The sequence below is a fragment of the Cloeon dipterum genome, chromosome 2, assembly GCF_949628265.1.
Source record: "Cloeon dipterum chromosome 2, ieCloDipt1.1, whole genome shotgun sequence".
Lineage (NCBI taxonomy): Eukaryota > Metazoa > Arthropoda > Insecta > Ephemeroptera > Baetidae > Cloeon > Cloeon dipterum.
In genome coordinates, this window is record NC_088787.1 from 28,134,547 (window position 1) to 28,156,209 (window position 21,663).

Below are 21,663 nucleotides of genomic sequence, written 5' to 3' on the forward strand. Positions count from 1 at the left end.
TCTACTTCTCATGTCAAAACCTTTGCGTGGGTTAATTTTTGTTATCTCAACTGAGTTATCCGCAGGTGCTGCATTGACTGAACATAAATATCCTGCCTTTGATGTGCGTATTCCATTTGGCTGAGGACGAAAAGGTCACTCCAAGCGGATCGATTTGTCTGCAAGGTAGTTCATCAGAAAATAACAAGAAGGTCAAAATTAAAAAAATAAACAATAATTAGAAATATCCCGGCTTTTTTTTAGTGATTTGCGTAGTGTCTATTTTGTTGTTTAAATTTGTATGCTAAATTATGCTGGAAACACAGTGATATCTACAAAATTTGACACGTTTGTTAAAATCAAGTATAATAACACCATTTTTATTTTTTTTAACAAATATTTTTCGCGATAGAAATGATTAGCTATATATACTTCATTTTTATAATTTATTAGTTTATATGTGTCTGAATGTAAGTATAATATGTTAAGTACTAACCTAACATAATTCAACTCTTACGGCCGATCTCGGTTAAGAAGGTTCTGAATCTTTTATCGACTTCAAGTGGTCCGAAAAGAACAAATATAATTATTGCGTTAGAACATGATATATGTGGAATTTAGAGGAATTCTAAAGTAATTAGAAAATATGATATATATGTAAATAATTCGACCAGCCCGTTGGCTCGCATAATTAAGGCATTCTTAGGAGTGTCAATGCAGGTTTTCGCACCTCTGAGTGGCTTTATGGACAAACGTCTAATGTTTAAATAAAAGACCTCGGTGCGGGAAGGCGAAAAGACGGCCACATTGGGCCCAGGCTCCTATGCGGCCACTCGGGTCTCATGTTATTCGCCCGGCGGTGTTTTTGGGACCCATTGGGACCCGGTGAGCTCAGCCCACGGGAAGTGCTGAATAGAAAACCTCAGATTCCTTTCATAAGATTCTATAAGATTTGTTGTTAAAAGGAAAACACTAATTGTACACGGAAAATGACACAGAACACATAAATAACTTTCTGAAGCCCCAAGGCGCATAATCTTCTAACTAAATGAGAAAGGAACGTATGCATTCAAGTGATAGAATCTTCAACTATACTTTCATTCAAGTGAGCACAAACAATAATTGCTGTTTAGCATTTCCATCGCTTTGTCGAACACCTAATCGGATTTTGTCTCACTGGTGCTGCAGAAAGAAAAGCTAACAAAAGGGAGCAATTTGCATTGTGCGGCGCGCAATCAGTTTTCCCTTCAAAGAGCTCGCTGGCTTGCGATAAAAAGTGATGAGAACCTGCCCTTGACCCTTTTGACCGGTAACGCCAACAATTGGGTCACGACTTTGTTGGCTCAATTACAATAATGGGCAATTATTCAGACTGGAAACGTGAATGAGCGGGCTTGGATTGCACCACCAGACTGCAGCTTTGTTTTGTATACGTGCTGTGTGTTGAGTTTTGTTTGTCGGGGTTTCCAGTTACACACAAAGCGTAGATTTTCACCCAGATAACGAAGACCGACTTTCGAAATGGGTTGTGCGCGCCCAGTTAGATCATTGATATTCCCGACATCAGTCAAAAAGCACACATTTTCCATAGAATTTATCGCCATGGCGACGGCTTATGTATATTTTTAGCTTTTATCTGCGCGCGATGGACATCAGTCTACCGCACTTTTTACTCTCGGTCTGCAAATGACAGAGTCTGTGGAAATATACATTTGCCTGATGATTGCTGGCGATGCGTTACATATTAACACACAAAAATATGACGGAGCACGCACCGAACGGCCCAAAATAATTTTGTCTGATGAATGGGGTCCAAGTTATGTACAAGCGAGAGCGTTTATGCAAAACCAAAAACTCGCTGCTCGCTACGCTATTGAGTTTTTTGCTGCCATAAACTTTATCGACGCCACTGAAGCTTTCAAATCTTGTGATTGAATAAGGAACAAGCAACGAAATTTATGCATGAGGAATTTTCACCTATATTTTTATGTTAAAAGAATAATGTTGTGTCACTCTGTATGGGAATCGTTATTTCATTGGTAGCCTCCTAACCTTGAAGTACATAGCTCACCTCACATACAGCACACATATGGATATAAAACTAGCGCCAAAAAAGTTACTCTTTCCTGAGCAATAAAAAATAGTTTGTGAGAATCATCCAAATATATTTTCACATTACTTTTATAAGTGATTTACATGAATAAATTATATTTTTGGTTCAATACAAGTGAGCTGATTGAGAAGTATTGAAGTAAAATCTGGCAGCAAATGATGAATAAAATTTTTTCCGCCTGAACAAATTTTTTATCTCGACACAACAAAGACTGAAATTCTTCGTCTAAGATCTCATCGTCCGAAGGAATGAACGGAACCCCGACTTCCTGCGAGACAATGAACTATTTGGGTTGTTGGAAAGGCTGAAGGCTGTGCAGACATCTAGCTTTTGGCATTGACACGCAGACTGCATACCTAAGGAAGCGCAAAAAGCACTCTCCCTACACTACATTCTCCGAAACTGCAAAAAGTCGACGTCATTATCCGCAAATACACTGACCATTACTTAATTCTGCGTCAAGACGGAGTTTTTGCCGTACGTTCACCCCTTTCATTTGGCCAGGCAATATGCCTTTCCCCAACTGACAGGTCTCTCTCTCTCTCTCTCTCTCTCTCTCTCTCTCTCTCTCTCTCTCTCGCACGCGGGCGCTGATTGTCAGGTGCCGATTTTCCTGAACATTGCTTTGCCAACAGCCGGGCCGTGAGAGTAAATAAAGCGGGCGAGAATGGATGGCGCGTCGCGGATGATTGATGGAAACGCGCGTGATTCCACCCGTGGAAAAGTTGTCGGCAAACGAATAAGTGCACTCTCTGTGTCACTTTTATACTGGCTGGTGGAATCTGTCTACTGACTTGTGCACGCTAGCCGCATTTTTTGCGCCCGTCAAAAAGTATCACAGCAAAACACAGGCGAGCCTACAAAAGCATAACTGGCCGGAAAAAGTCGACGTGGGCGTCTTTCTTTTTGATGGATTGCGAATCCTTTCTGCCTTCGGGACAGAATGAGATGTGACATTCCGGTATATGGGATCAAACCATCCTCGCAAACTATATATTTGGAAAATGGGGACGGGGCATTATCCTGATTGACTGTTCCATAATGAATATATTAATCTATATATAGATTTGTACTTGAAATTATTAAAATTAAATTGTGAAAAAAATTGCTGCAATTAAATAAATTAAAGCTCAAACATAATCTCAGTCGTAGAAGTCATTTTCACCAATTTAAAAAGTGAATTTTAAATACTAAGAACTAAAAACTACCTTCTGCCACGTACTTGATCTCAATGTTTTCAAATATTAGACCAGTGGTTTTTTTAAAAACATCGATTAAAAGTTTCTGCAACTGATACTGCGGCGTGAAATTTTTTAATGCTGATGAAGCATGCGGGCTGATTCAGTGGCTGTCCAGTAAGAGATGGTGCGAAATAACGTCACTTTCAGCTACCCGCATCTAAACAAATCCGCGCTGAGTAGGGCCGTTAGCATTTTTTTTAATTAAAAAAGTGTTTGTTTGTCACCATCTGTACCGTATAATTAGTAGTAATTTTAACTCGGCGTGTAAACTGAATAGTAGGAAGAACAAATGGTGCGTCTTATAATGGCATCTGCCTGAAGCATATTTTCATCTTTCTCGAAATGAAATGTAATCCGAGAAGCTTTTATAATTTTGTACAATCTTTTCTTGTTCTTTTTCAAGAAATTTCATTTTAGTCGCGTATAATGAAGCGTTTCTTGCCAGTGTGTTCGCCTCTGCGTAGAAGTGCACTCGGCAATCCATCCAATTGCGGAAAGCACCGTTGCAAAAAGCAAGCGACTTTTGTGCTCAAGCCTCAATCCGCCTTTTCTAGGTCAAGCGTCCGGAAGACAAAACTTATTCTGCTCCTTTCGCAGCGGATCAGCCTTTCCGACTTTTTGCTCGCTTCCTGCAGCATAGTGCGCACGTCAAAGTGTCAAATCGGCACCGGGTGGCTTCAATAAGCGGCGTGCGTGTAAATTCGGGCCGAAATCAGGGCGAAAGCGCCGAGAAATGGCTGGCTGCTTTCGAGTTTTAATCTCTTGAATAATGCGCCGCCGGCCGACAAATCCTCTTATTGTCTGCTATCATGCTCTCGCTAAAGTTGCCGTCGTGACGCACGAGGAACTCTTAATTACCACTATATATTGCGCCGGCACAAATTCGACCAGAATTATTTAACCAAGAGAGTATGGAAAAATAGAAGGGGTAAATGTGTAGCGGAAAGAAATGAGTTTTGCGCCAAGCTAAATTTTTAAGACCGCCCGAGGCGGCTTTCGCATTTCGTAGCAGGAAAAAGGAAGCCCGAACGTTTTCATAGTGCAATGGAAATTACGGGCGTAACCTTGACCGTCAGACTATTCACTTGCGAACGGCTTGTTTCCTCTTCTAAATTTAGACCCTCAGTCCTATTTGTGACATTTCTACGCGAACTTGACGTTTGTGATTTAGAGTTTGCTTGCAACGGTCGATACTTGGCACAAAGCGAGTAGTTTTATTAACTACCCCGCTTCAAGAAGAAAGCGCCTTGCCTCCGATTTAAACGAACGAGTGAGAATGACAAAAGAGTAAAACTTGTATTTTGTGCCAAATATCAGCACAAACATTTCTCATTGAAAATTAAACGAGTCTTCGTTAATTCAGGATTTGCTTTGAACAAAATAATTTTGCAAAGGTTCAAGCTTCAATACACAGGCTACTATATGAATGCGCCGGCTTTGTGTGCATGTGGAAATTTCACAGAAAGCGAGTAGCGTTTTTCTTTTATGTGCCTGCAGGGACTTTGGAACTCGCGTATTCAATTCTTTCCTCCTAATTAGCCTGAGGTCCGTAATATTCAATTAAATCCGTTTCGTCCACACAGGTGAGCGTCAGGCTGGTGTTTTTAATTACCGCGTTCGCCACCAAAATCAATATTTCACCAGTTCGGAATATCGGATGAAATATTAATGGTCTTTATTGTTAGGTGCGCTTTATATACACATGTATATTTGCGTTCACAAACAGGCCAAACCCAGACTTTCTAGCCTCCGTTCTGCGGATCCATTCCGTTTGTAATACTTAGCATTGCTTTAATGTCGCTAATCAACAATGTTGATAGAGGGCCAAATAACAAAGGAGCTTTATTAACTCCAAATAGAAAACGTTAAAATTTGAAATACACATATCCGAAGCCCTTGTAATTCATTCTCAAATATTCGCGCACAATATTACTAACGAAACATCATTGTAGACTTTGTGCTTGATAAAGCCAAATAAAATTGAAAATATTTTTTCAATTTAAGCTGATTTTACGAACAATAAAAAATTTGTTTCAATTTTTTTGGAAGGATATATTTATTCAACTCTGGCTTTGATCAGTGTTACAGCATTGACGTTTTTATGTGGTAACGCAACCTCTCGCAACTGTTCAAAGGTTTAGTTTGAAGTCAGTGTAAAATCGTGCATGTAAAGCACGCAATAGTCTAATTTGTGAACTTGGCAGGATCTGATTTAAGTGACAAGGTATAGAACATTATAATACTTAACAATTTTTTCTTTGCTTCCAATAATTTGCTTTCACATAATAGAAGACCGTATTGATTATCATGGAAGTTAATTCACTATTCAGGTAATTTGTCGGATTTAAAAAGATAATCACGGAGGAAATATAATAAAAAAAAAATACTTCTATTTAGATGCAAGATAATATGATATAAAAATTTGGTGTTAATAGGATAACAAATAGTAATTATTTCTGCGATGAGTTAAGAGGTCCGTGATGAAATTGTACTACAAGCTAACAAAAAGTTGTAGAGCCCTCGAAAAAAATTCAATACTGACGTAATGCGTGACACTCGAGTGCGGAAATCACCCGATTGGACGCCAAATCACGCTCTTCAGTCTCAATTGATGACCGCAACCGGAACATTACCAAGAGACCTCTGGCTCGCGTCGATCGCCCCGCGTTTTTGCTCATCGTGCAATTTGTTCGAGAGAGGTCTGGCTGGTTGGTTGGCAGCAATACCGAGCGACCAGTCCGCCTCGGGGCGCAAGAACAAGAAGAGCAGAAGCTAGAGACTCACCTAAAATTGGAGCAGGGATGTATGACCCAGTGGCCGGCCGCCTTCTGCCGGATGCGCTCCTTCATGAGCGCCTTTTTGCTGCCGAACAACTTCATGGCCAGTTTATTATCGGTGGGCTGGAACAGGGCCTGCAGGTGGTTCTTGATGAAGCCCTGCTTCTCGCCCGACCCACCACTCGGGCCGTGGGCCCCCGAGGCCCCATTCCCACTCGCGCCCCCATTACTCGCACCACCCGCCACACTGCCCGGCATTATGTGTGTCGGTCCTGGTTCCTCCTTGGGTGTCCCGTACAGGCTCACGTCGTCGCCACCAAAGTGCACCTGATCACAAGTAAACATAATTTATTAATAGTAATAGCTGAATGAAAGCATCTATTAAAAAAAGGAAATAAAGCATTTTGACCTGGTTTAATTTTTTAGCCATTAAGTGCTTGCAAGAATGTCAAAATTATGGAATGTGACTGTTAGAAGAAATACATCGCCAATAGTAAAAAGAACAAGAAGTGGAAATTAAAATGGTGTATTGTAATCATTTGCTTATTGAGTACTAAACAAATTCGTTGGACGAGTGGTAGAAATATTCAAAATCCTCCAATCTATGGGCGCACAAAGAGGGGATTTTAGGTCTGCAAAATCTAGAAATATTGACTTTTGAAAGTGAAAAATTGGCAGCTCAGCTCGGAGAGCAATGTGCAGATGACAGGCGGGATGCATAACTTTCCATCTAATCCGCCACCCGTTGTATACTTTAGAAAGCCACGAGCTTCAGCTTGCATTTACATACACTTCTAGCGTGATACATCGCAGCAGAAAGCCTGATTTACAAGTGTCGGGGGTTTCTCTAAAGCCAGCCTAAGCGTGTCTTTATTTGGTTGATTCCAGAGGGGCCAACAGGCTTCATGTATTATTTTTATTTTCATTTGGAATTCTCTGTGTCAACTATGTAAGACTGAATAATTTTTTTTGTAAAAATGCATACACGGACCCATTTTACTCATGGAGAATTCTTATCGAAGATTTTAACGCACTAAAATCCTCTCATATAGATAATTACATATTCAATAAGAAAATCTATTTTTTTTGCTGGGAATTTTAAAAGGGCGCAATTTCTTTATATTAGTTGACTAATAAGTGATTCTAGTTTCATAAACAACAGCTGTTCCCTTATTATTAGACGTTAAGCATCCATTATTGATAAGGGATGAGGATTACATTATTTCATGTGGTTAAAGTGTTAAATTATTGGGGTAGGATTGACTTCAGTATTAGTAAGACATTAGTTATTACATGGCTTAAATTTTTGTTTATATAATTGTGATGACTAAAATTTTTAAAAATATCTCCAGCAGAATATCTAAAGAAAAAAATTATTTAAAAACACATGAAATTAAAAATATATAATAAGACTTATGTTTTACAAAATCAACATTATTTCATTTTTATTGCTGTGAGTAATTTATAATTGTATGTTAGTTTGTTTTTACAAACTAATTAGCATATTTCTTAAACATTAGCGAGAAAGAAAAAACGCACCTTTCCGACGTGGTGGTGCGAGCCGGATAGAGGTCCAGTTCCGCTGCCGATGGTGTCTCGGTAGTTCATATCGCTGGCCAAAAAGACATCGGTGAGGAGGAGGGTTTCGTCGTCCAAGGCGGTCACCAGCGAGTCGGTGCACGTGTTGGTGTTCTCGATGCTGATCTTGATCGAGTCATCCTTGGCGAGCCGAGGAGAGCGGATCTCCTCCTGCGACTGTGTGCACCCGCCGACGCTACTGCCTCTGGCCGCGATCCCGCCGCTGCTGCCACTGACGCGGCCGTTCGCCAGCTTCAGGCTGGGCACGCGCTGCGATATCCGCCGCCCTCCACCCTCCCCCATCTCGCCGCCGCGCTCCGAGTCTCTGAAACACACACCACAACAATTTAACTTTGCAACACGCATTTTTTTTGTCTCTTTCGAAGGGTACCCACGAACGAAATCGCGTTACGAATGTCACTTTTTGTCCCGCCTGTCTCACTTGACAAGGATACAATTTTGCTAGTATCTAGGCCTTCGCAAAACTGGTTGAGTTTGGGTGGTAAATTTTAATTCATCTGTGTGACTGGCTCGCTTTTTAAAGGCAACAAACTTAAAAAATCTACTTTTGGCATTAAAACTGTAGAATATTTAAAAATTTAAATCATGGTCAACAATGCAATTAATGAATAAACTGTTCGTATTTTTCTGTTCCTTCTGAAAATTATTTTTCATGCACTCTGAACAAACCAGTTAATCTTAAGAAAAATTAATAGCACTTGATCATACTTTCCAAGCCGATTTTGATATCTATGCAACGATCTATGTTGGAGAATGATAGGGAAACTCTTTGTAATTTTAAGTTAAGATCATCCCACTATAAAAAAACATAAATTTTTCAAAAGCCATTGTTTTTCAAAATTTACCGTCGCTTATCTTCAGCTTTAACTAAACCTTAAGGAATTTACGTTTACTAAAGTGCAACGTGGATTTTTTTTCAAGGTTTGCGCTGTATCATTCCTTAAAAAATGAGGTTGACGCGGACGCTTGCGTTGTTGGGTGACGTAAAAAGCTATATCTTTCGAGCAGATCAGGCGAAGCGTAGTTAAAATTCTCCGTAACTGCGTGGGAGAGCGGAAAGAAAATTCCTGCATGCACGGGACGAGGAGAGGTGGGCAGGCAACTTGTTGGACACGCGTGCTCAACAATTTGCATAACTTGGCGTTCGCAGGGGCACGCCGTGTAAAAGGAAGGGGAACTGCGGCGCGAGTCTTCGTTATGGAGTGGAACTTTTTATGTGCTCAGCTCTTTTCCAGTTTGTCTTTTTTATGTTCATGTGTAGAAAACTTGCGTATGCGTGCTCGTTTTTAAACGATCTCCGCGATAACGAGGGTAAACCAGCCTCAATTTATGAAATTCAGATATAATAAGCCGGTGCTTTTTAAGCTGATTTAATCCGTAAAGAATGCTGGAATATATTAAATGTCATGACTTTTCCACTTCCAATGAGTGATTCGATAAATTATTTTGGATTTATTTTGCTATTGTCCATTCAGTTATTCATGGGATTCAGATAAAGATACGCAAAAGATGTTAGTAACACGGTAATAAGTATGAAGTCATTAAGTTGCAACAATCACCCTAGTCAAAATAAAAATCAAATACAGAAGAAACATGTAAAAAGCGTAACGGAGACGTAAATAATTGTATCAGTCACGAGGAAAACGAAATAATACATTAAAGTTAATTAAAAATAAAATTGAAATAAAAAACTTTCAGTTAAATATTGGTTTTAAACGTCAATTGAAAACAGATTTTGAATTCACTACAATAAGTATCGACGGTTATTTAGATTTTTATTAATAAAACGTTTTAGCTGACCGTGAGTGAACTCAAATGGTTTGGACTCTCAGTCTCGGGGTAACTGGTGATAAAAGAATAAAATAAAACACGCCACTTGAGTCGTTTGTTTCGCATCCTCTTGTGCCTTTGGCAGAGCCATAAATCATGACCACTCTTCCCTACGCAGCAGAATTGCTGCGTGTTGTTGTTATTATTACAGCTTCTCCATTCGAGAATAGCTCTCGCAAGGCGACGGCGACGACAAGAGCAAGTGTGCGGTTTGTTCGCGGCCACGGCGGTTGCAATAATAATTGAGAAAAACGGCACCTAGCAACTAGATGTTGAACAAACTGGCTAGTTTTAATTGACGTGCTGTTTGTTTCTCGCCGCTGGAATGTGCAGCAGCCCTTGATCTAAATTCTGCCTGCCACTGACTGTCTGTTTTTGTTTCGTGCATACGTGTATTTGCGGTCGCGTTGCAAAGGCACCGAGTACCAAGAGGAGGGGGTGAAGTAAAAGTTGGACTTCCACTGTCCCTTTTTTACAGCAGTCGTTTTATTATTTACTGCTCCATTTCCCTCTCCTTGAAAAAATCTCTGCTGCTTCTTTTCCGATCAACATGACGTCCATTTGCAATGAGGATAACTACGCGATATTTGCCTTTGAAGCTCTGTAATAAAAGTGCAAACATTCCGGGTCAATTATGCAGATGGTACGAAACAGCGTAAAAAGAGGCAGTCAGCCGGAGCAATGTATGTATGTACTAGAACGTGTGTTCGATGCATAGAGATAAATATTGAAGTTCTGCCTCGCCGGCGATCGGAGCAGATCAAACGCAAACGAGCGAAGGCCAATTGAAACAGCCGGAGGCAATCTCGCCCTGGATGCATTGTTTGTTCGGCGCATTAAAGTCAAAGAGCCGAGTCACATAATGCACGACCAGCCTGATTGATGGAGAGTGAAAGAGAGGGAGGGTGATTTCGATTGATGAATTTTAAATAATAGTCATCGAAACGGAACATCACATATATGACTCCTGAGAGAAAATAGGTACGGGGAATCATCGAGAGAGAGAGAGAGAGAGAGAGAGAGAGAGAGAGAGAGAGAGAGAGAGAGAGAGAGGGGGATAATGTGGAGCACTAAGCCACCAACAATGGCTAAGTAAGACCAAAGTTTAAAAATTATTGTTTGTTTAATAATTTTAAAATTACAAAATAATGAATTTATTTGAAATTAAATCAATTTGTATAGTTCTGTTCCTTTAAAATCTAAAAGCTTCTGTATTACATTAAATTTAAATTTCACATTATATATATATCCCCTTTAAATGAGAAAAAAATCAACTAAATAACATGTGGTCCAACAAAACCACTTTAATTAGAGGTTAATGTTTTTTATATTGCCCCTGCCAAGAGGCCTAGACCAAAAACTAAAGCGGAATAAACCAAATAAAAATCTTCATTGAATTAACTCTAAAACAAGCGCATCTCGTTTTGGATCGCCCTTTGTTATTTTCTATGATGTTGACCGTTCATGGAGGCACTTATACGAAGGAAAGCCGCGACGAATATCCATGCACTGCGTGCTTTAAAAGCAAAAGAAGTGGCTCAACTCATCCCTCTCCTTTCATTGGAGGTGTTGAAAAACTGTTTATTGATTTACGCATCCGGCAACATTATTCTGTCTGCGCAGCGGAAATAAAGGAGCGTAACGAGAAAAGAGGGAAATTGCCGATACGATATTGGATGCTGCGGTTGAAATAATGTTTTCGCAATCAGCTTTGTGCTCTCCTCGAAGCATGACTTACAAGAAACAAAAATATCGCGCTCACTCGTTTCTGCTCATTGAGCAGCGTTCGATAAAATAAAGCAAATCCTTTAAATTCGGTGATCGGAAAAGCTAACATGGCGTGCAAGCAGCACATAAAGGCCACTTTTTGCAAGGTACACACCGTTACACCAGGCACACAAACAAAGCGAGCTTGCAAAAGTTTTGAATTGATTATCAATAAAAGCAAGCGAGAGGGCCAAAGAGACGCTCCCGCAGCCTGTTCACCTGCTTTCTCACAATTAATAGTACTCGAGCGATTTAAAGCTGCCAGGCAGCCACCTCTTTTATAAATGGCTCGGCTGCGTTTTGCGCGAGGGCGGGTGAAAATAAAGCGATTTCAGGCTATGACGACGAGCCTTTCTTCCTACGCTCTCTGCCTCTCTTCTCTCGCGTATTTATCGCAGCTCCGTAAATAAAAAGCGGTTGAAAAAGCTGTTATGCAACTTCTAAATAAATAACGCAGACCCGTTGACTGTGGTGCGGCATTGTAAATAAAAGGAAGACGCTGGCTGGCTGGCAAGGGGGAGCTCCTCCGCAACATAACATGCTCGTCTCGCTTTTATGTATAGTGGCCGGAGGCCGACTGACCTCTTTTCGCCGCAACTTGCTCCTCTTTACGCGAGTGGTAACATTAATTTGGTTAAGAGCTAATTAACTGGGCTTTTACTTTGACTCCTTGCTTCTTGTGTAATTTTGTGGTCGGATGTTTCAAATTATTCTCTTCTTTAGCATTGAAACTATTTGCTAGTGCTGGCAAATAGTTTTTTAAATTGAATTATTTTTGCTGTTATTCGTGTGTTTCTGGTGATTTTGTTGTATTTTTATTTCCTTGAAAGATTTCCCGCTGATGTTTAAATTAATTTATCTGTTTTTAAAGATAAGGAAATTGTACAAGTATAAATAAATCTGATGATTTAGCTTGAAAATCTCAAATAGACTCAATTCAGCAATAAACTAATCCGTGCAAATCCTTACGAGCTACAAAATTTAAGGATTGTTCTCTTTTAAAACAAAGTATACTCTCAGCATTGTTTATTATCTCTGATCTTTGTTGATTTTTCTGGCCCTAAATAATCTTTACATTTAAATATTAGAAAATCCAAATTTTATTCAATTTTGAGAAAGTTAGTCTGATAGTTTTTGGTACATATTATATGTATGCGTTTTTATCTCTAAAGATCTGTTTGTACCTTCAAATCGATTGTTATTAGTTTTGAATATCAAATTTACTAAATGTCAGCCGACAAATAAGAAACAGTGCCAAAATGGCGCAACATTAATCAGCACTGATTTAAAGGTCATGATGGAAGCTGGATTCAAACGGAATGGTGAATGGCAAAGGGTGGCTGTTGAAAAGGAGTCGATTTTGCATCAATTTTCCGGCGCGTGGGTGGCAATTAGTAATGGTGATTAATGAGCGCGAAGAGCCGTCAGGTGTGCTGTGTAGCACGGAACCAAATTAATAAATCGGGCCACACTTTGGAGAGGGGCTCTTTAATTTTTCACTCTCGCAGCTGATTTATTTATTTTTGTGTTCCGGCGCAGTGGGAACATGTTGCCGGTTCCAATTCATTAGAAGGCTAGCGCACAGGTGAATCGTGACCCTGCTCTTTCCAAATTAATCTTGACCCCAACGATCTCTCTTCGACTCGGACCCAGCCCTGCTCGCCCACACGACCAGACACAAAAGGTACAAAAATCAGCGCCACTGTGCTGGCAGCGTTTTCCAGTGGTCATCAATAAGACTTTGTGTCACTCGCACACACACACACGCACAAACCACCCTCGCTTCACAGCCCCTGCATGCTTCTACCTCAATCGTTACTAGCGAATGACGCGAATGACAAGAGCGTGCAAGTCGTGTCCAACCTTACAAAAGTCAGCACAAGATCATGATTGCGACGTTTAAAAACGAGTGTAGCTCATAATTCAAAAATATAAACTAAATATGTATTTTGCTCTACTTGATATCCGTAATAAGCGGTAATACGTATGAATGAATGAGATTAAAAATCAATTTTTAGTTTATCTTATTAGCCATCTGTAGATGAAATCGTTTATCCAGCTTACTTAAATAATTCCTAATAAACGTTGTCCTCTTTGCAAAATAAGGTAATGTGTATGGAAAAATAGCGTACTATCAGAAAATAAATAAAGACGGCTTGCATGAGCATTTGATTAACATTGTTGCAATAGTGAAATCTCATAGATGAAGTTAATTAAATCTTGTACTATTTTAATTTTTCTTTTGATCAGATATAGAAAACTTGCGAAAATTCCAAGTTCCAATAACATCGCGAACGAATAACATAATATGGGCCCACGGGTCTAATTAGATTATAAAGCTTAGTGCAGAAAAGGACCAGCTACAAATTTAAACCCTTTCTAGAACATAATATACAGGCATGTACAATCAATCTGCATAATTAACTGGTCAAATATCATACTAAAAAGCTCCACATTTATAATTGAGATAGTTCAATTTCCATTCATTTACGCTTGTAGCTCTAGCGGTTGACGTGACAAACCGAATCCTTTGCGGAGTTACACGTCAGTGGTGATTGCAGGCAGAGCTATACCTGCATAAAACAAAATATACAAGCGCTAACTTCGCCGAGATTAAATTGTAGCGAGATAGAGAGATCCTCTCCTCTTCCCAGCGCTGGCGGCAGACATCATCAGCAAGTTATCAAAGTCGAAAAGATAGGCTGATCACGTGAAAGGGCTTAACAGCGGCAGACTTGATATTCAGAGAAGGTAGCGACGCCGGAAAATTCACAACTCGATTCGAGCTAGAAACCTCATTGGCGCGTCGGAAGGAAAAATGTGCGTCTCGGAGGAAGGGATGAAAAGAGCGCCTCGCATGGTATCGTGCAATAACTGAGGCGAGAAAACAACACGCGATTCCTCCCATAATTTTCGCACGACAATGCCGCCTGAACACATGTCGGGATCTCTTTGAGCCCTCCTGGAGGCATCCACCCGCCTATTTGCCTCACAAATTTATTTCCGACGATGAGAAACTCGTCTTTTGCTGCGTATGAATCACTTGGGCCAATTTGTTTTTGCCTGTTTCAAAAAAATACGCACGGTTTGCACAGCGGGAAGAAGTAAAATTGTCAATCGATCGCAAAAGCTTGTGCGAAAGTGGTTTTTCGTGTTATTCGACTGCTTTGCGAAAAAAGAGAAAAATACGATCCCTTTACAGGATTAGCCTCAAATACTGAGGATAAAATATATTTTTATAGATTTTTTATGAAGATAAAAAGTAAAATTTCTGTCTCCTGACTGGAAGGTATCAAAAGTATGTAATGGGATATGACACGTGATATGAGAGTGGAACAAAAATAGAAGTTGGATGTGGCAAAAAATTTAATTCGCTGTATTAATAAGCTGCGGAACGTAAAGCTGCAATAATTGCTTTAATGTTCCCGTAAATCAAGAAGCGAAAGATGCTGTGCAGCAAAAATGACGTCGCGAAACGGCACTTTTGCACACCGCGTAAAAAGGTTTATGCCAACATTGTCAAGTGCACACGATATCTGCTGCGAGTGTGCTTCACTTTTCACCGAGGCAATAATCCGTAATGTTCGTCGAGTTGCAAGTTGCAAGCAACGCAATGTAGCGCAGGCTCCAAGACGAAAACTGGTTCAAAAGTGGCTTGAGATCCTTCTCGTGAAATTCATCTCGGAGTTAGGTGCGTCTGCTGCAAAATCGCGTGCCGGTGACGAATCCCTCGGGAGTAACAAGCAATTCACTCTCGCCAATCGCCACGCATGACGATCAAACGACGAAGGTCATCGTAAATGGAATTGTTTATGGGTGAACTTTTGCCTAGGTGATCTTTCTTCAAAATTGTTTTTGGAAGGGAAAGTTCAAAAATTGCGTGTTAAATCCCATTCTAGTGTGAAATGATTAGTTCAAAGACACAATCATAAATGTAGCTTTTATAGTTATTTTAAATTAATCCTCAAACAAAATTTATCAAGATTAATGTTTAATTATCTGTAAGGGAACTCTGACGTGCACAAAAGAAATGCAAAATTGAGTTTCAAACTCAATTAATGTACATATATGTATCAGTAATGTGTAATGAAAAGTTATCCACGTCCCTTAGGCGTTTGCTGATTGTTTTGAAGCGTACAGTTGATTTTTAACAAAATTCTAACATGGCAATCAATTGCATCTTATAAAAATTGGACGAAGATGTTCAAGAGTCCCCGGATCGAATGCTTCCCGCAAGTGAACTCCCATCATGTATGTTGGAAAAGCGAGCGCACGGCAGCGAACTCTGGCCACGAGAGGAACGGGCCGGCAGGTATTCCCGTAAAGTGCTTTATTAAACTTTTATGCTTCAGAGAGTTCCACCCAGCGCGCCCGATATCTCCAACAATGGGAGACGATGGAGAAAATTGTCTCTCGCTGTCGCAATTACAATGCTCTTCAAATGCTTATGAATTATTCTCTGCGCTAAAAACTGCGACGGCATCGTTTGTCAGGTGAATTGGCACGTAGAGGACGGTAACGCCTGAAATGCAAATAATATTGACAGAAGTGAGGCTTCGTGGAACCAGCCTGTTTTTGCAACTTCTTGGAAGAGGAGGAATTTTATCTTTCCCGAGGATTAGTTCAGAGTTATGGTTTTGCGAGGCTGAATGTTTCCTGGAATGAGCTTTGTGAAGAAAGGAAAAGCTTTTTCTTAAGTTAGTCTCGCTTTAGTATTGCATGAGTGTATTCTCGACTCCATAAACACTTTTATTAACTGGAACTTTGTCGATATTTTCATTGATACGTCCATTCCACACATTCGACAGCAAAACTTGCGGTAGTTTCACAAACGTAAAAGTATGCAAACTGCACATTTTCAACTTCGCCAGCGCAATAAAACCCGAACCTCGCACTATACACGGGTATTTTTACAACATTTCGGTTTTAAACATGCAAATCCGGCTGCTGATTAATTATGAATTAATAAAAACTCGCATGAAAAATGCAAGAGCAGCGAGGCGTCGAGTGAAATTATTCCCACCTGATGCCCGGCTGCACGCGCTCTGCAGGGTTTGCATCTCGGCGTGCATAATTCAGGCGTGTTGTGGGTGCATCGATTTTCGGCTGCTGACGCACGCCGCGCGCGCCACACCATTTTTTCCGTTATTCCTTCAACGCTCCACGGGTAATCTGCACGATTATTTAATTTTGGCCTCGAGCACAAAGCCCGTAATTGACGCGGCAGGCGCTGCTTTTTTAATCACGTTGATTCAAAATTGACCAGCAACTAAGCGCCTGTGGCAGCTCGGACCTGATGGTAACGCCGTTCAAGGCTTTTCGGATCACCAAGTGTTTACAATGTCCTTTAATACCAACCGCAATTGACAGTCAGAGTGGCTAGTTGGCAATCCTGTCCTTGAGAAAATATGGCAAAAATTGCTATATGAAAACTAATTGAAAAGATATTAGATATTTTTATCTGGCATCATCCTCTTCACCCTTTTATTTTCATCATATTTAGTTACTATTAAAATGGGTGTTTGCGTTCAACAAAACCCAAAAAATCGAAATTTCCATCCTAACTTTTCCTAGGTGATTTCATGTGTCAAAAATTCAGTAATTTTTTTAGTATTTTGTCCACCCTTCTTAGATTTAAGTTGACCTCCTCCAAACAAAGAATGCTATATAGACTCACAAATTAATATTTACATGACAAAGCAATTTGAGTGCTATTTGCAATGACTGCTATCTAATCCTCCCACCCAAAATGTGCCCTTTAATTAAAAAAATTCATTCATTACTTTCCAAATGAGTCAAATGATCCATCATTCACTTTTCCGTGTGGCACGAGACACAGTGGCCCGCTTGCATACATATGCAACCGGCCGTTAAAACGACGACTTGAATAACCACCCCGATATTTCTGTTGTGACACACATGAATAACTAATAGGGCGGCCGCCGGCATTATTGTTCGCATGAAAATGGAATATTTGCGCTGAATGTATTAAAACGGAGGGCCAGCCAGAGCACATATATGTACACGTTCAAAGCGCCTCTAGGGACCATTTGCCCGACCAACGCTAATTTAATTCTCGAATTTCTCGTGTGCTTCAACTTTTAACATTTTCAGCAGTGAATGCATTGTTTCTGTTATATCCTACAAGCTGTGATTGTATTCTTTTATTCCACACGTAATGTCATTTCGCTTAATTTTCCACACAACTTTTGAAAGTCATTTAAATTCTTTAAATTGCATTTTACCATATATTCCAAAAAATAAAAATTCCAGAAAGAACCTATTATTTATCCAATAAAGGCTTAAAGAAATTATTTTCTGTCGCAAAGGAAAGTCTTGTGGCGCCTTCTCGCCACTACTGTCGCAGCAACTAGTTTGCATTTTGACCTATCACCAGGTGGCAGTGTAAATGTGTGCATAAGCAGTGCATCCCTACCTTCACCCCCACTTCATCTTCAACCTCGCAGGGCAGCAGTCTAAATCAACGTTCTCTCTCCGGCTAGGATGAGATTTCTTTCGAGAAAATTCTAGATTTATTTCTTATCAGACCCGCACTACATACGGGGTAAGAATTTATCAAATTGTATAGTAATTCTTAATGTTTTGAATCGATATTTTCATGTTATTAATTTTTTATGTATTTTTGTGATTTTAATTATGCGTGATATTTCAGTCTTGATTCCTGATCTTGAGTCTTAATCTTACTTCAACCTCGAGTCTTAAGTAAAAGACGAATTACTACAATGAGAAAAGACGCATTTCTGTCACGACTCTTCGAACTCACAGTCTTTTACAAAATAACGATTAACTTTGATTAGGTCTCTGAAGTCAATAAAAATAAAGAATTATATTTTGTACTGGTTTCTAGGAAACTGAGATGAATAATTAGACCTGAAGCTGAAGATCAGATTTCGCATTTAGGTCTATATATATATATATACACGTAAGCTAGCTAATTTATCAGAGGCAGCGAGTAAAACACGTCAGTTAATCCCACGGGGTTTTATTCCTCATGCCGCGGTTCTTGCCATTCAATTGACGTCAGCACTCGTCGACTGTGACCTCAACAGCACGTTGTACCAAATTTCAAACTTGTGAACTGAATTAAAAAATCCCGAATTTAATGGGCCAATTTTTCGTCATTTTCGTGGAGGAACTGCGGACAAAGTCTGGCTCGTAAATCGCAATTAGCTGCGTTTAGCGCGAGAGGCTTTTCACCGGGGCAGATTTGCTCTCATGAAAAATAGACAGAGTATACATGGAGCAATAAAGCATCTTTACAGTGCCTTCTTGCTCCTTCCGTGCTCTTGCTCTTATACAAGGAGAACTCTGTGTACACAGGTTTTTATTTCCTGCTTGGATTCTGCCTAACTTTTCTTTTATGATGCGGGAGCTCGGGAATGCGTTTCCCGCTTTTTGCCCTCGTCTGCTATTAAGAATTTCATAAGTGTCAGCGAAAAGACTGTTCTTGCTCGCCTCGACGACGATGCCCGAAATGAAATTTGCCGAATTTCCTCAGCTCGTTTGCTCCTCACTTTCGGAGAAGGGTACTGCTCTTAACAAGTGGTGCCGCTGGTTTCACCGACGAGAGTCACTTTCGTGATGACCACACTTGACGAAGGTTAATTAGCCTTGGCGCTCCTGGCGAACGACTCGAATTTCCTTGGAATGTAGCGTGTGTTTATCTCGACTTAATTGAATTTATAATGCCGTCAATAATTTAAATTTAGAATTTCAGCCAACCTTAATTAATGTATTTGAATATCACAAATGTTAAAAATTATATTAACGAATGAGAAATCGTGGATTTTCAATTTTTATATTTATGTTTGTATTCTATTACAAATTTAAAGCTCGGAAATTTATTGAAACTTTAAATTCTTTCACAAAGTTTTCCTTTGTAGCATATACGGCATCGCATTCTATATTTATTGCAGTTTCTGTTAAATTTCCACACACTTGGTCTCCTGCCACAGGTCGAGTGCAGTTTGTCTTTCGCAAGAAGGGAATGAAGTATTCACATATGTGGTCTGTTTTCTGACTGAGCTCGGCCAAATCGATCCCTGTTTTTCTCTTTCATTCTTTTCTGCAGTCTTGGCGAGCATTTCTGCTGTCATCTCATTTGAATTTCTAAAAAAAGTGTCTGCCCCGCTGCGTGCCTAGCTGATGTGAAAGAGTATAATTCGGGCAGGCGCGGACACTTTTTTGCTGAATTTGTGCCGCATTTTGGCCCATATTTTATTCTGATTGTGAGAGCGTGCCTCGCGGGAAAAATAATGCTGGAAATAACGTTGATGTAGATGTATCTTGCATGTAACATTTTAATGTTAAAGGATTTTGAAATAAAATATGTTTATTTATACCCCTTTTATATTCGCACGCAAAAAGCTAATTATTTTTCGTCCAGATCAAAGGAAGCTCTGTGCCGCAAAAATTTTTCTACTTTTTTCCTTAATGAGCCGATTCACAAATTAGGTGGGTGAATCGGTTGTTTTTGGGTGTATTTTTCATTTAGCTGTGTTGACTTATTTCATTCACTGGTGTAAATTTGCTATCAACATTTCCTTAATGTATGTTTCTTTATGACATCTGGCAACCTCGAGACACCGGAGCTGGTCAAGAGTGATTTAAAAAAATTCAACTAATGGGGCTTAAGGACTGTTTCTTCCTTTCCATCTGAAGGATAACTATTTGCAATGGAGAATAGAAAAAAGTTTTGATTCCCAGTATATCAATTGATTTCAGTAATATAGGCAAATACAGTACGTGTTTCAGCATTATTTTTTGTTGTTATTGCTATAATCAATATTTGCAAGATAATTTTCCCTCTTTCATTCCGATAATTGCAAGGAAACCACAAAGAGGATTAGTAAAGAGCCTCATGCCACAATGAATTAAAAGTTGTACACCACACGATCCTCTGGGAAAGGCGCACGCGGCCACGATTTCTCCCTAGCACTTTCTATTTTACAGCCGCTTCATTAGTTTAAAAGTTGAAAAAGCTGCACGAGCGACTACAAATTAGCTTTGTTGTTGGCGGGCTCAAGTCGTTTGTCTGCCGGTACCGTCGGCGCTGCCACCTTGCACCCGCTCTCGTAGCCCTTAAAATTGCATTAGGGTAAGGGGGAAGTTTTGCTGGCCAACTTTTATGCAAAGAGCGAGAAAAAGCGGCTGTGAGAAGGGATGTGACATCCTTTCTCGCACTCGCGACAGGCACACTCGAACGCCTCGGAATTACTTTTGATTACATTAAACCGTATAAATGGAAAGAAGATATGGCGGCAACTTGCGAGGCGAGTGAGCGTCACTCATCCCTTCTTTCCGTGATGAATCTGAGTATTTCTCAAGCTTTCATTGTCCAAAGTCGGCAGGCGTGCCGTTTCGCATAGGTTGTTTTATGCGCTGAGAATAATCACTCTAAGCATAAGGATAATATTTCGCCGAGACTACTGGAAGACTTTGTAAACAGCGTGATTTTTAAAAGAAATTTTTATCTTATTGAGAAAATATATTCAGCTATTTTGTCTTTAAATTAGCATTTGCGAGAATTTTATCCGAAAATTTTCGGGTATATACTTTTCAATTTCAAGTTCCAAGTACATTTTCACCTGTTTTTTTTAATATGTGATTAAAAAAACCTCTCAAGCCTTTCAACTTCCCTGATATTTAAAAATTATTTTAACTTATCCTATTTTTCTTTTCCCGCACCTTTTAAAAAAACCCTTATTCTCTGGTTTTGATTTCAAAATTTCGCTCTCACAAAAAGGAACGTTTGCGCAACTGAAATAAATGAGTTATTAACGTTTCGGATGGTGCGAAAAGAGGAGCGCAATTTTTGCACAGTCACCCAACCTGGAAGCAAACGTGCGAGCGAGAGATCGAGAGAAAATTTGTGCGTCACAACATTTTACGATTGTTGGATGGAATTAGTGCCACATTCACTCGCTACTCTCCAGCAGCTCCAACTGCGTTTTTCTAATTTGTTGCTCTCGCTGTGTGGCAGACTTATGATTTACTGCCCGTTTAATGGCTGTTACTGGAACTACGCGAATCACCCGCTCCCAGCCAACGCCAACACCGCATTCACTCTGGCACCCGTACTTTTATTTCACGCGCCATTGCACATTTCAACCTATTACTGCACCAGAAATTTTTAATTAACCTCTCGTAGCAATCCCTATTTAGGTCGGTTAGTAATATGCGTGCCATGAACCGTAAGTTTTTTTAAGCACGTCAGAAAAAACGATTTGATTGGATTTAAGAGGAATTTATTGAATGAAATATTTATTGGACACCAAAGGTGCAAAACAAAGAGGAATTTAAGGAGACGCATTTGTAGCTATATTAAAATCTACGC

The 21,663-nt window shown here is 39.9% G+C and overlaps 1 protein-coding gene across 6 annotated transcripts in view; it reads right to left on the reverse strand.

Annotated features, from left to right (window-relative positions):
- Positions 1-21,663, reverse strand: part of Ih (hyperpolarization activated cyclic nucleotide gated potassium channel Ih) — a 137,928-nt gene that overhangs the window by 53,260 nt on the left and 63,005 nt on the right. For all 6 annotated transcript variants that reach the window (XM_065481233.1, XM_065481231.1, XM_065481229.1 and 3 more), the window contains exons 2-3: positions 7,650-8,013; positions 6,118-6,437 (exon numbers count right to left, since the gene is read on the reverse strand). In XM_065481233.1, the coding sequence (XP_065337305.1) occupies positions 6,118-6,437; positions 7,650-8,013 (684 nt within the window). The remainder of the gene's footprint in view (positions 1-6,117; positions 6,438-7,649; positions 8,014-21,663) is intronic.